Genomic DNA, 14,587 nt, shown 5'->3' on the forward strand with positions numbered 1-14,587 from the left:
CCCCAGATCGCTGCGTGTGTGTGTGTGTGTGTGTGTGTGTAGGGGTGCACATTTGGTGGTGAGAAGGTGGAGGAAGTGCTGCAGGATAGGTTTATTTGGGCAGTAGATTAGGATTACATAGGTATTAACAGACAGATCTATACCAGCTCTGTCAATAGAAGTATCTGAGTATTCCGCCAACTCGTTCAGTTGAGTCAATGAATGGTCAAAGACATTCCTCAATTCGCTAATTTGCTCATTCATATATTTATTCAATCATTTCAAACTTCAAATCTCCAGACCGGGTGTGCGTATAGTAGAGGTCTTCATGGGTCTGAGTGGACCAGACATACCCGAGACCCGACTACGGCCCAATCGGGTTCGGGTCTGAAATTCTAACTTTTCCTCGGGACAGGGTTGGCTCCTGTTTGATTGTCATCAGGTCCCGGGGTCTATGTAATTACAGCTGGGTGGATCAAAATGGACCCAACCACAGCTCTGCATAGCCTACAGCATATTTATTTTATGCTAATAAGGTCAATTAATTGAGTTATAGAAGGCTTAGCCAGCATATAAAGACTCGTTAACCAGAAGAGCAACTTGGTTGATAAACATTATTTTGTCACTTGGGTCCAATCGGGTCTGGTCTAGGTCGAGTTATCCTCAGGTCCAATCGGGTCTGGTCTAGGTCGAGTTATCCTCAGGTCCAATCGGGTCTGGTCTAGGTCGAGTTATCCTCAGGTCCAATCGGGTCGGGTCTGATTGCCCTTGGGTCCAACTTCTTGGACTCGTGAAGACCTCTAGCGTATAGACAGAGTATTGGACTAGCAGACTCACAAGGTGTGTGTGAGTGTGTGTGTGTGTGTGTGTGTGTGTGTGTGTGTGTGTGTGTGTGTGGCTCCTTCTAAGGCAGTGGGGAAACCTAACAGCCTGGTGAGTTATGGAGTGGTGTGCTCTGGCTTGTGCTGCCATTTCCTCCCTAGCGCTTTCACTCAGCCCTCATATCCTGTCGGAATAAATCTGACCCCACACACAGACACACACTGGGAAAAGAAGGGGATATACTGTATGTACAACCAAACATAAATAACACACATTATAATGTCACATACTCCAACATTAACTATTGCACTCCTATGCACACACTAAGATTCAAACACAGACGTACACCAAGAATCTGATTCTGTCAGACACACACACACACACACACACACACACACACACACACACACACACACACACACACACTGATCCATCTGGACTCACCGGTCCCCAGACTCCGACCTGCCAGGAGGCACACTCTGGCAGCTCACAGCTCCCCACAGCCGGAGGCTTAGCGTTCGGGTCACAGAAGTGTTCGCTCAGCTTCTCCTCTCCTACCCCCATGCTACAGGACACCTGCCTGTGCCTCATCCCCTTCCCACACGTCACCAAGCACTGGGAGGGGACACAGAGGGAAAGACGGGGTGTAGGAGGAAGACTAATAAAGTCAAGTTGGTCACAACAAAGAGCCGTCGATTTTGGATGTTTGAAAAGGTCCAAAAACTAAAAACTAAAAAAATGCACAGCACTGGCTCAAACTTGACGAGGCTCAAAGCTTAACCCTTTGAGTTGTTTCTGTTTTAACCCTGTAACCACGCGAAATCGATGGGTCAAAAATCGACATTCATCCAATTACGGCAAATTCCGAAGTGAAACTATGAGATCAGGTTGAATAAAGTCTAAACTTGTTTGTGTGTATGAAGAGCGCGCGTGAGTGGGGAGGGTGATTATGTGTGTGTAAAATGTGTAAAATGTTATCCTCAAAGTGTGTGTCTGCATGTTAGAGCAAATCTGTGTGTTTACATTGATATGCATATAGTTTATAGCGTGTATATACAGTATTTATGTGTGTGTTATTATGTGTGTAGGAATGTTTATATAATGTGTGTTTATAGACGTGCTTATGTGTGTGTGTGTGTGTGTGTGTGTGTGTGTGTGTCCTGTACCTCGCTCCACTCGCTGGCTGACCAGCCAGGGCAGGCCTGGTCGTTGCAGCTCTCGGTGACCAGTCTCAGGGAGTCACTACAGTCCCTGTCCACCAGTCTCCTCCCCAGGTTGTTCATACAGTAGGAGTCCCTGGTACGAGCCCCGTGACCACACGTCTTAGAACACTGCCCACGTCACAACATGTTACAATCAGCATGAGACTCACCATTCAACTTGCACTGCACCAAACACATAACATACCCACTTTTACCTCGAGTCTATATCATGTTCACTTATAGTAACACGGAAGCAAAAGTCAAGTAACATCTGTCATGCATGAGGAGACGAGAAATGAAGAGGCTTTTTATCAAGACAACGTGCAATAGCATCACGTAGTGAAAACAAGTATTATAATCATCTTTCACTTAGATGATGTGTGTCTTTGACTGTAGTTTCCACTGACCTGGGACCAGGTGCTGTACTGCCAGCTCTTGAGCAGACAGTCCCCGTGGCAGGCCTCTCTGGCCTGTGGTTTGGGTAGGTCAGAACAGGCCCTCCCCTCCACCCTCTCACTCTGCCTCTTCAGCGAGCTGTACCTCATACACTGCACGTCCAGGGTCCGATAGCCAGGGCCACACTTAGCAGAGCACTCACTCTTCCCTGCTATGTGCCACCTGCAACAGGCTATATGGGTTAGTGTCTGCTTAACAGATATACAGTGAGTGTGTGTGTGTGTGTGTGTGTGTGTGTGTGTGTGTGTGTGTGTGTGTGTGTGTGTGTGTGTGTGTGTGTGTGTGTGTGTGTGTGTATCTACCGGAGTTCACAGTCAGTGTTACATGGCTCAGTGGCAGCGTTGGGACGGGGTAGAGGCTCACAGCGCTGGTCAGAAACCCCCAGGTGGTCACTCTTCCTCACACACGCTGCCTTGCGCCATCGCTCACCTATACACACACACACACACACACACACACACACAGACCAGGGATTCCGTTAGGAAAATGTGGCGCCGGACAACGTGACCGGTAAAATATTAATTTACCGGCCATTTGAGAAATTGACAGAATCCATATGCATTTGGGTGCATAAACCCATTAGGTTGTCCACCCACAGTGGTCAGAATGACAGAAATCACATGTAGATTATGGTAATTCATCTCAACAGAACATGTAGATTATGGTAATTCATCTCAACAGAACATGTAGATTATGTAATGAAGCAGCCAATAAAACGTCATTTTCAAACATTTGCCAAAATGCATTTCGCGGGAAAACAACATTCTAAACAGCACAGCTGGTAAAACACCATTCTAAACAGCACAGCTGGGAAAACACCATTCTAAACAGCACAGCTGGTAAAACACCATTCTAAACAGCACAGCTGGGAAAACACCATTCTAAACAGCACAGCTGGGAAAACACCATTCTAAACAGCACAGCTGGGAAAACCCCATTCTAAACAGCACAGCTGGGAAAACCCCATTCTAAACAGCACAGTGGGAAAACCCCATTCTAAACAGCACAGCTGGTAAAACACCATTCTAAACAGCACAGCTGGTAAAACATCATTCTAAACAGCGCAGCTGGGAAAACCCCATTCTAAACAGCACAGCTGGGAAAACACCATTCTAAACAGCGCAGCTGGGAAAACACCATTCTAAACAGCGCAGCTGGGAAAACACCATTCTAAACAGCGCAGCTGGGAAAACACCATTCTAAACAGCGCAGCTGGGAAAACACCATTCTAAACAGCGCAGCTGGGAAAACACCATTCTAAACAGCGCAGCTGGGAAAACACCATTCTAAACAGCGCAGCTGGGAAAACACCATTCTAAACAGCACAGCTGGGAAAACCCCATTCTAAACAGCACAGCTGGGAAAACCCCATTCTAAACAGCACAGCTGGGAAAACCCCATTCTAAACAGCACAGCTGGTAAAACACCATTCTAAACAGCACAGCTGGTAAAACACCATTCTAAACAGCGCAGCTGGGAAAACACCATTCTAAACAGCGCAGCTGGGAAAACACCATTCTAAACAGCGCAGCTGGGAAAACACCATTCAAAACAGCGCAGCTGGGAAAACACCATTCTAAACAGCGCAGCTGGGAAAACACCATTCTAAACAGCGCAGCTGGGAAAACACCATTCTAAACAGCGCAGCTGGGAAAACCCCATTCTAAACAGCACAGCTGGGAAAACCCCATTCTAAACAGCACAGCTGGGAAAACCCCATTCTAAACAGCACAGCTGGGAAAACCCCATTCTAAACAGCACAGCTGGTAAAACCCCATTCTAAACAGCACAGCTGGTAAAACACCATTCTAAACAGCGCAGCTGGGAAAACACCATTCTAAACAGCGCAGTTGGGAAAACACCATTCTAAACAGCGCAGCTGGGAAAACACCATTCTAAACAGCGCAGCTGGGAAAACACCATTCTAAACAGCGCAGCTGGGAAAACACCATTCTAAACAGCGCAGCTGGGAAAACACCATTCTAAACAGCGCAGCTGGGAAAACACCATTCTAAACAGCGCAGCTGGGAAAACACCATTCTAAACAGCGCAGCTGGGAAAACACCATTCTAAACAGCACAGCTGGGAAAACCCCATTCTAAACAGCACAGCTGGGAAAACCCCATTCTAAACAGCACAGCTGGGAAAACCCCATTCTAAACAGCACAGCTGGGAAAACCCCATTCTAAACAGCACAGCTGGTAAAACCCCATTCTAAACAGCACAGCTGGTAAAACCCCATTCTAAACAGCACAGCTGGGAAAACCCCATTCTAAACAGCACAACCGGCGAAAACACCATTCTAAACAGCACAGCTGGGAAAACACCATTCTAAACAGCACAGCTGGGAAAACACCATTCTAAACAGCACAGCTGGGAAAACACCATTCTAAACAGCACAGCTGGTAAAACACCATTCTAAACAGCACAGCTGGTAAAACACCATTCTAAACAGCACAGCTGGGAAAACTCCATTCTAAACAGCACAGCTGGGAAAACACCATTCTAAACAGCACAGCTGGGAAAACACCATTCTAAACAGCACAGCTTGGAAAACATCATTCTAAACAGCACAGCTGGGAAAATACCATTCTAAACAGCGCAGCTGGGAAAACACCATTCTAAACAGAGCAGCTGGGAAAACACCATTCTAAACAGCACAGCTGGGAAAACACCATTCTAAACAGCACAGCTTGGAAAACACCATTCTAAACAGCACAGCTGGGAAAACACCATTCTAAACAGAGCACCTGATAGCTGTTCCATATGTGACAGAGACGAAGGTCTGTTAGAAATGTAGAAAGGGGGGGAATCTAAAGATGCAACAACTAGGATGGGTTATTAATATGACTAGGATTGTGCCTTTGGCTTCTGGACAATGACAGAAAGTTGATATGAAAAACAATAGAACAGGAGAGAAATGGCATAGTGGTGAGTCCAATAGAGAAGTGAATAAATGTCCCAAAATTATATAATTACTCCTGTCTATACAGAAAGAAAGAAAATCATGAAAAAAATACTTCACCAGAAAGCATGACTTAGCCACAGAGGAATCGAGGATCATTAGCTTCTTTAAAAAAAAGAACTGTGGACTGTTTCAAATCACAAGCTCATAGACCTATGCCTATTTGGAAAGCCCAAAGTATGGGCAGTGGGCGAGGCAATAGGCCCAGCTGATGATTGAGATGGGGCTGTCAATGAAAAGCATCTAAAATATGTCTGAAGATAATGTGTTGAGTGTCATTTAAAATGTTGAGACAAGAAGGGGACTACTGCTGCATTGGCCTATAGGCTACGAGTTCAATGCTCTCATTTCTTTAGCCGCCAATGGATCACAGTGTTTCAACTGTTCCAAGAAAATGCGCATATGAAAATCATAACTGGCACGGAGAATGGTAAAAATGGTAGGATAAATTAAGTAAGCTTCACCAAACTCGAAACTCACTCACCGCATATGAATTCTTTATAAAATAATTGCCTCCACGTTTCCATGGTAGGATTTTGCCTATAGTCTACTTTGATGCAAAGTAAGACATGCCTCATAATATGAAATACAGTGAGGGAAAAAAGTATTTGATCCCCTGCTGATTTTGTATGTTTGCCCACTAACAAAGAAATGATCAGTCTATAATGTTAATGGTAGGTTTATTGAAAACATGTTTTACTACAGCAGCAACCAGCTGAGGCTCTGCAGGAGAAATCCCGCTCAAAATAGGCTCTGTATGCTGTGCGCGTGTGATAGTTGAGTTGGATAAATAAGATACATGATGACTAACAAAAATACACACAGGCCAATTGAATTCCACAAAATTATGCAAATTAGACTGATGGCCAAATAATGGCCAAATGTATTTCCATCTACTGGTATTGCCATCAATTAATAAAAAGCATTATTTTGTAATGGAATTTGTTTTCTACTGGCCATTTTGGCTGGCAAAAGTTGTATTTATTGTCTTTAAAAATAAAATAGGACAACCCTGGTACACGCACACACACAGGTAAACTTTGCATTAGACCCCATTTGACTAAAGGATCGACTGCCAAGGAACGCATTTCCCCCTCCTTTATATGTTTTGATCAACTTCCTGCCATTGGGTCCCAGACCAAATGGTCTTAGCGGGGCTGGGATCAAACAGTTTCAACTGGATCCTGCTGATGATGCTGTATGCTCTGAGGCAAAGGAAGTATCAGCCCCTGCTTATAGGCTCAGGGGGTGGGAAGTGTACTGCAGGAGTCCCCAACTAGATTCAGCCGTGGTCTGGTATTTCCTTGAGCGGATGGTTGAAACATAGTTTTTAAATCATTTTTACACTGCAGATTGACCACAAGAATGCCAAACTGATTTAGTATTTGTCAAAAACAGAATCATTTCAAACCTCAATAACATGGGATACGATTACGTGCCTCTCTATTTATGCATGGGACTACCTGGCAACAGATTTCCTAAATTAAAATCACGTTGAGCTCATTTCCTTGTTATTTCACAGATTTTTATGTCCAAGAACAACAATAATGTTTTTGGCCCGCAGGCCGCCTATATTAGATTAGTTTATTAGTCACATGCACAGGGTCGCAGATGTAATCGCAGGGTACAGTGAAACTCTTATGCGCCGAGATCCAACAGTGTAGGTAAAATGTTTTATAATAAAGTGAATGAGACAATAATAATAATAATAATAATAATACACACTGAGTGCACAAAACATTAAGAACACCTTCTCTTTCCATGACACAGATTGACCAGGGGAAAGCTATGATCCCTAATTGATGTCACTTGTTAAAGCCACTTCAGTCAGTGTAGATGAAGGGGAGGAGACAAGTTATAGAAGGACTTTTAAGTCGAGACATTTGAGACATGGATTGTGTATGTGTGCCATTCAGAGTGTGAATGGGCAAGACAGAATATTTAAGTGCCTTTGAACAGGGTATGGTAGTAGGTGCACCGGTTTGTGTCAAAAACTGCAACGCTGCTGGGGTTTTCACACTCAACAGTTTCTGTGTGTATCAAGAATGGTCCACCACCCATAAGACATCCAGCCAACTTGACACAACTGTGGGAAGCATTGGAGTCAACATGGGCCAGCATCCCTGTGGAATGCTTTCAACGCCTTGTAAAGTCCAAGCCCTGACAAATTGATTCTGTTCTGAGGGCAGAAGGGGAGAGGGTGGTGCAACTCATTAGGAAGGTGTTCTTAATGTTTTGTACACTCAGTGTTTAGACACAACTGTAGCAATAATAAATGTCCATTGGGGGGTGGGGGCAGGGTAAGTGTCCGTTGGGTGGGAGGCAGGATGTAGAATGTCTATAAGAGGAGCAGCAAGGGGGGAAGTGAGAAATGAATGAAACAATAGCACAACATAATAATATTCATTCTGTTGGGGAACCCTGATGTACTGGGATGTGATCAACTGGGTCAGAGCAGAGGGGCTGCAAGGACACATGGCTAATTGGGTGGACGACTATGACCTTACCCTGACACATGCGGCTGCACTCCAGCCAGGAGCCCGAGGGGTCCCACACAAACTGCTCCCTGTGCTCCTCGATGGGGATGTTGAACGAGTAGCGCACGTCTGGGTTGTACAGGTTCCCCACACACAGGACCTAGGGCAACAATGAGAAAAAGCTTTAGCAATATAGAAGGAGAGATGGGGAAGGAGAGGGGGAGAGAGAAAAAGAGCAGAAGGTGAGAAAGACAGAAACAAAGAGAGAGAGAGACAGACGTCAGCCTTGCCTGTAGGATGAGTTCCTCCTCAACGCGTTCAGTGCAGTTAATGCGCTCCTCTTTGGTGTCTGAGCCGCTGTACTCAATGACGGTTCCCTTGAAGGGGATTTCCCTTTTGAACATGGCCACCACAAAGTTCCCATTCAGGAGAAAGTTAGAATGGCTGTCAGATAAAGCTGAAAGGAAACAAAAAAAAGAGAGAAAATATATAAATATAAAATATAGCCTCAACACATTTCAGAAAAACGGCTTTCTTTGCAATTTACTCTGAGTCTTGTGGGTTTCAGGTTATGACAATAGTTTGAGGGGGAAAGTAGTATAAACATTCATTGACTTCAAACCAATAATGTTCTGCAAAGCCATTGTTGCATGGGGGTAAGTAAAAAAAATTGGTGGCTCCAAATTGCAGTAATTTGGAGCTAGACTGCGTGACTCTCCTTGCCAACTGACATTACAATGCTAACAAAGTAGCCTCCAAATCCAAACAATTACATAAAAGCAAGCACAAACACAAACGCACACATGCTGAACCAACCCTGATATACACACTAACAACCAAACACCAACTAGCTAACCCCTTCAACACACACACACACACAAATGATGGTTCTGAGAAATATGCAGTAATTACAATGTAATTACAATGTGAGAGAGCCCATGTTGAAACAATGTGTGTGTGATTAGGTCTCCTGTGGTTCTCGAAAACCCTTTCAGCGATTAGCTTCGCTCACGGTTGGCCATGTTGAACTATAACTCCGATGCTACGTTAGAAACGGCAATCATCGCTTGCGTTCGGTTTTCGAAACATATGGCCCTTATCTTTTAAATCAGTGAGAAATAATCTTTCAAATAAAAAAGATACACCTCCTGCAGCAGATTTGAACAGATACAACTCCATGTGTGCCTCCAGTTGACAAGCTACACTTCCTCCCCGATTAGGTTTACACATAGGTGTTCAGGGCACACTAGATAGATCATTAGCACTGGTGTTAGGTGTTCAGGGCACACTAGATAGATCATTAGCACTGGTGTTAGGGGTTCAGGGCACACTAGATAGATCATTAGCACTGGTGTTAGGTGTTCAGGGCACACTAGATAGATCATTAGCACTGGTGTTAGGTGTTCAGGGCACACTAGATAGATCATTAGCACTGGTGTTAGGGGTTCAGGGCACACTAGATAGATCATTAGCACTGGTGTTAGGTGTTCAGGGCACACTAGATAGATCATTAGCACTGGTGTTAGGTGTTCAGGGCACACTAGATAGATCATTAGCACTGGTGTTAGGTGTTCAGGGCACACTAGATAGATCATTAGCACTGGTGTTAGGTGTTCAGGGCACACTAGATAGATCATTAGCACTGGTGTTAGGTGTTCAGGGCACACTAGATAGATCATTAGCACTGGTGTTAGGTGTTCAGGGCACACTAGATAGATCATTAGCACTGGTGTTAGGGGTTCAGGGCACACTAGATAGATCATTAGCACTGGTGTTAGGGGTTCAGGGCACACTAGATAGATCATTAGCACTGGTGTTAGGTGTTCAGGGCACACTAGATAGATCATTAGCACTGGTGTTAGGTGTTCAGGGCACACTAGATAGATCTTTAGCACTGGTGTTAGGGGTTCAGGGCACACTAGATAGATCATTAGCACTGGTGTTAGGTGTTCAGGGCACACTAGATAGATCATTAGCACTGGTGTTAGGTGTTCAGGGCACACTAGATAGATCATTAGCACTGGTGTTAGGTGTTCAGGGCACACTAGATAGATCATTAGCACTGGTGTTAGGTGTTCAGGGCACACTAGATAGATCATTAGCACTGGTGTTAGGGGTTCAGGGCACACTAGATAGATCATTAGCACTGGTGTTAGGGGTTCAGGGCACACTAGATAGATCATTAGCACTGGTGTTAGGTGTTCAGGGCACACTAGATAGATCATTAGCACTGGTGTTAGGTGTTCAGGGCACACTAGATAGATCTTTAGCACTGGTGTTAGGGGTTCAGGGCACACTAGATAGATCATTAGCACTGGTGTTAGGTGTTCAGGGCACACTAGATAGATCATTAGCACTGGTGTTAGGTGTTCAGGGCACACTAGATAGATCATTAGCACAGGTGGCCGCCTATGTCTTCCGTAAACAAGTGCTGTAAGGTGGAGATATGGCCGTAGTTAGCGTTTATGAATGGGCTAGGTCTCCAGTAGGGATTGGTATTTTAAATAATGGCATTATTTCTGAAATGACAAGGTTTCTGGCACGGAGAGAGAGAGAAAAAGGTAGCCATACTGACTCGTGCTAGTTAGACAAACTTGTAGATGCCACAGGATATCAACCATCCAACCTGGTCTGGTAGTGCCTGTCTTTACTGCGTCAAGTCAATGTGAAGGAGCTAGCTAATAGCCATCTAGCGAGGCTAAATTAGGCTGTGTGGTTATGCTCCCTGTCCTTGTCTACAACAACTCCATTCAGATTAAACAACAGCCTACCTGTCGGTTGCTTGTTGTAGCATCCTCCTTCTCATTTAGCTAATTTAACCCGTCATTTTAATTCCATTTAGCTTTGATTAGAGACCTTCCACTTTACATTGCTTGCTACATATAGAGCCTTTGACTGTAGTGCCATGTGGTTTGGCCGACAATAACAACAACCTACACGCGTGAAACGTGTGAAGGCTTTAGGTAGGCTATTGTCGCATTCCTCTGCCCAGGCGTTGTCGATGTATGCCAGATTTTACAATGTCTGGATAGGTATTTTACGTATCAACTAACCACATATGTTATAGCAATCTGGTGCCCAACCGCACAGTCAATGGTGTAGCATGCAAGCATTGGTTGATGCATGCAACGTCTGAGCAGGGGAACGCGACATGCCAGATCTCACAACGCCTGGATAGATGTTTTAAGTCTCAGTTTACCACATATGTTATATCAACCTGTGAATCGATGACACAGTCAAATTATTTGAGGAATACATATTTATTTCAATAGGTAATGAAACATACTTTGTGTTAAAGTACACGATCAAGACTGCAAAGTGTGTATGTTTTTTTCGCTATCATAAAAACTACTCTCAAAATGTGGTTGTTTTATTAAATTAAGATTTTCAAATGCACACACACACACACAGCCATGGTCCATCTCATCCAGCCCCTATGTACTTTCATCAGGCCTGGTTACACATGCCTCTAATTAGCACCTATTCTACACTCATTCATCATCCTCTCATTCTGCCACTCCGTTTTCTTTCCCAGCTAGCCCTTATGGCCTGACTATGTGGGCCCACACCCCGCCATGCTTCCTCCATATACATTCTGACTGGTATAAATGACCAGCGGTTTGGCATTAGTCCATACTTCCTCACCCCCTTCCTTACCTTGTACCTACAGCTGAGGTCGCTGGTGGGTAACCATGTTCAGACCAATGGCTGCCCTTTGATAGAGGAGGGGAGAATCACATTGACCTATTGTATGGTGCACACCATTTAAAGGGGCAAAAATAAAAATCGCTATAAGCCTCTATAGTTTGAAATTATTTGTCATAAACTGGCTGTGAGTGAGTTGGCCTGGTGTGAGGCACAGTGGCTAACTAGTGACACCATCACACATAAGCACAGGGGACTGAGGTGACATCCTGAACAGTGATCACATACACATACACACACACACACACACACACACTCACCGAGGTAGTTGTCATCCTCCGGCTTCCCAGAGTAGCTGACCTGCTTGATATCAATGTTGGTGGCTCCTGCAGGGATCCGAACGACTGTGTTGTAACCTGGATGGAGAGAGAGAAACAGAAAGAGAGAGAACGAAAGAGAAAGAGAGAGAACGAAAAGAGAGAGAGAGAAAGCCAGAGAGCGATGTAGTTTACGGTGAGAAAGCTAAGGGCAACCACAACAGTCCCAGTACTGAACAGAACAGTCACACCTTGATTTAATGGCTTCACTATGCTGTAGGATTCAGGATCTGTGATCTTCCATGGGAAGGGAAGGCGAGCTCTTACCTCTGGGATTAAAATGTCACACTTGGAAAAATAAGAGGAGCTCTCAAATAACCTGTAGAAGGTTCATTTCACTCACAGAGGCCCACCCGTGAAATAATATGTAATTACTCCCCGGGCCGGTCTGGCGATTGCCCTGTAATTTCCCTGGGTCTGTGTTCCATGACAGGCCGACATGGGTAGAGGGAAGAGGAGAGAGAAGAGGAGAGAGAAGAGGTGAATGGGAAGAGGGTGGAAGAGAGACTTGAGTAGAAGAGAGGGAAGATGTGAACGGGAAGAAGGAGGAAGAGAGTAGAAAAAGAACAGGAGATAGCGATCAAAGGGACAAAGAGAGAGGTGGAAAGAGGGGAGAGAACTAGGAGGATGGAGTTTGAAGACATATTGGAGTGAGGGGAGAGGAGAGCAGTCAGAGAGGAAAGGGGTTGGAAGAGAGAACCGGATTAAAGAGAGGTGAGAGAGGGGGAGAAATGGAGAAGAGAGAGAACGGCATGGGCCACTCAGGGCTAGCACTACTAAAAGTTATCTCTCGTCACACCGACCAGCCGACTGGCCAACCACACACTCCAACACACAGTTTATCCTTCAATCTAGGAGCACTGGAATAATCAATCATTACACCCCAGTCCAAGATCCGCGGTCAAACGATCCCCATGGCAACATTACCCATAGGCTACATTCGGTGGTTACAATTGTTGATTGAAGTGCATTGTCTATGTAGTCAAAGTAATAGGCCCTTAACCCTTATACGCTACAGTAACTCTGGTACCACAAGAAAAAGGTCTTTCAGCATCAACCAAAACAAAAATAAACAACATAAAGTAGTTGGTAAACAGCAATTGCTGAAGAAGGTTCGTGACAAGTCAATTCAAACCCATTCACTTCAGTGCTAAAAACAAACCGCGGCATAAATGTCTCTTCTGTGCTGTTAGGTTTTAAGTATCATGTTAAATTCCCGCTCTAACCGGTGACGACAGCTTAAGCACATAGGTACAAGGAGTAGGTGAACTGAGTAAACCGCAGACCAGGTCCCCCTTAGAGAAAGCCACAGCGCCTCCACAGGCCCTCGAAGCCCCCGAAACAACCATTGACCACACATACAATCGAATGCAACCGCAAGGCGACCGCAGAATGTAAACACAGTCCTAAAGGAAAGACACCCCTGTGCACCCTGGGATAGCTGAGCCTGGCTGGAGAGAGGGAGGAGGGAGAGAGAGGGTCTGGTTACACATGCTTGGCCCAGGACTCCTCGGTACAGACACAAGCGGAGGACCGGACAGACAGAGACAAAGAGAAGCGAAGAACAAAACTAATATTGAGTAAACTTGACCGGAGCCACACCTGTGGTCATTTCTGCTCATGTTATTTTGTTATTTTGCAGCTCAGACTTGAAGGTGATTGGATGTAATTAGCGATTGGCCTGGGATGAGATATCATACTAATCATGCGTTTGAGGGGGTCAGTTTGAGAACTTCCAGTGTTTACCTGGGCTTTCCACAGGTTTGGGGACTTTTTCAGGACATCTGTTATGCAAAGCATTGTCCCAAAGCAAAAGGAAAATAATAATTGCCTTCACTAGCATCCAAAAGTTTTGTCATAATTCTGTGGTCATTTGGTGCAGTATCCAAGTGTCGAATGGTTTATGACAAGCGTATTGTACTTCACCTGTTCATCGACAATTGTTGTTGTGAACAGTGTGCAAGTATTTTGTATTACAGGGAAACAGAAGAAAGGCAGCCAGGCTTACCATACTCGGCGTCGTTGAAGGTCCCAGCGAGGGTTTTGCAGGAGGAGTTGTCCCCTCCACACACTCCACACTTGTCGTTCTTCGCCTTGGAGTTCAACACATGGTCACAGCCTGCTTGCTGTGGAAACGCCACAGAGACAAACCAATCAGACAGGCGGTCACACAGAGACACACCAATCGGACAGAGGGTCACACAGACACACACCAGTCAGACATGGGGTCACACAAAGGACTATCGCTGTCATCAGTGGTCACAAACCTGCACTAAAAATAGATATTGTTATCCTCAACCCAACCTCCACAAAACTACAAAGGCAAAAATTGTGAAAACGTGTGTGTGTGTGTGTGTGTGCACACTGTGATACAGAAGGTCAGCATCAGCAACATTTCACAACATTGTAAGCGATATGCTGATATAGACAGACACATCTGAGAGAACATATAAGTGTGTAGCTGTGTTTGATACACAGTGTTGATGTAAGGGAGTACAGTTACCCGACAGAGGCCTTGAACACAGATGTCGTAGGTGTCTGGGCCACATGGTGTGCCGTCGATGACGCGGTCCTTCAGCTGATAGTAGGCCATTGTCCCGGTAACCCGACAGAAGAGCTTGCACCGATCCTTCATTAGAACTACAGAGGAAGGAAAGATAGAAA

At 45.0% G+C, this 14,587-nt stretch overlaps 1 protein-coding gene across 1 annotated transcript in view; it reads right to left on the minus strand.

The window, feature by feature from the left end:
* The window catches only part of LOC115196943 (A disintegrin and metalloproteinase with thrombospondin motifs 20), a 135,119-nt gene that overhangs the window by 55,671 nt on the left and 64,861 nt on the right, over positions 1 to 14,587 (minus strand). Inside the window, exons 14-22 of the mRNA XM_029758000.1 lie at positions 14,427 to 14,563; positions 13,932 to 14,049; positions 11,867 to 11,962; positions 8,192 to 8,358; positions 7,932 to 8,061; positions 2,762 to 2,888; positions 2,411 to 2,621; positions 1,968 to 2,132; positions 1,246 to 1,416 (exon numbers count right to left, since the gene is read on the minus strand). Of these exons, the coding sequence (XP_029613860.1) occupies positions 1,246 to 1,416; positions 1,968 to 2,132; positions 2,411 to 2,621; positions 2,762 to 2,888; positions 7,932 to 8,061; positions 8,192 to 8,358; positions 11,867 to 11,962; positions 13,932 to 14,049; positions 14,427 to 14,563 (1,322 nt within the window). The remainder of the gene's footprint in view (positions 1 to 1,245; positions 1,417 to 1,967; positions 2,133 to 2,410; positions 2,622 to 2,761; positions 2,889 to 7,931; positions 8,062 to 8,191; positions 8,359 to 11,866; positions 11,963 to 13,931; positions 14,050 to 14,426; positions 14,564 to 14,587) is intronic.

This window comes from Salmo trutta, chromosome 7 (genome assembly GCF_901001165.1).
Source record: "Salmo trutta chromosome 7, fSalTru1.1, whole genome shotgun sequence".
In the NCBI taxonomy this organism is placed as follows: domain Eukaryota; kingdom Metazoa; phylum Chordata; class Actinopteri; order Salmoniformes; family Salmonidae; genus Salmo; species Salmo trutta.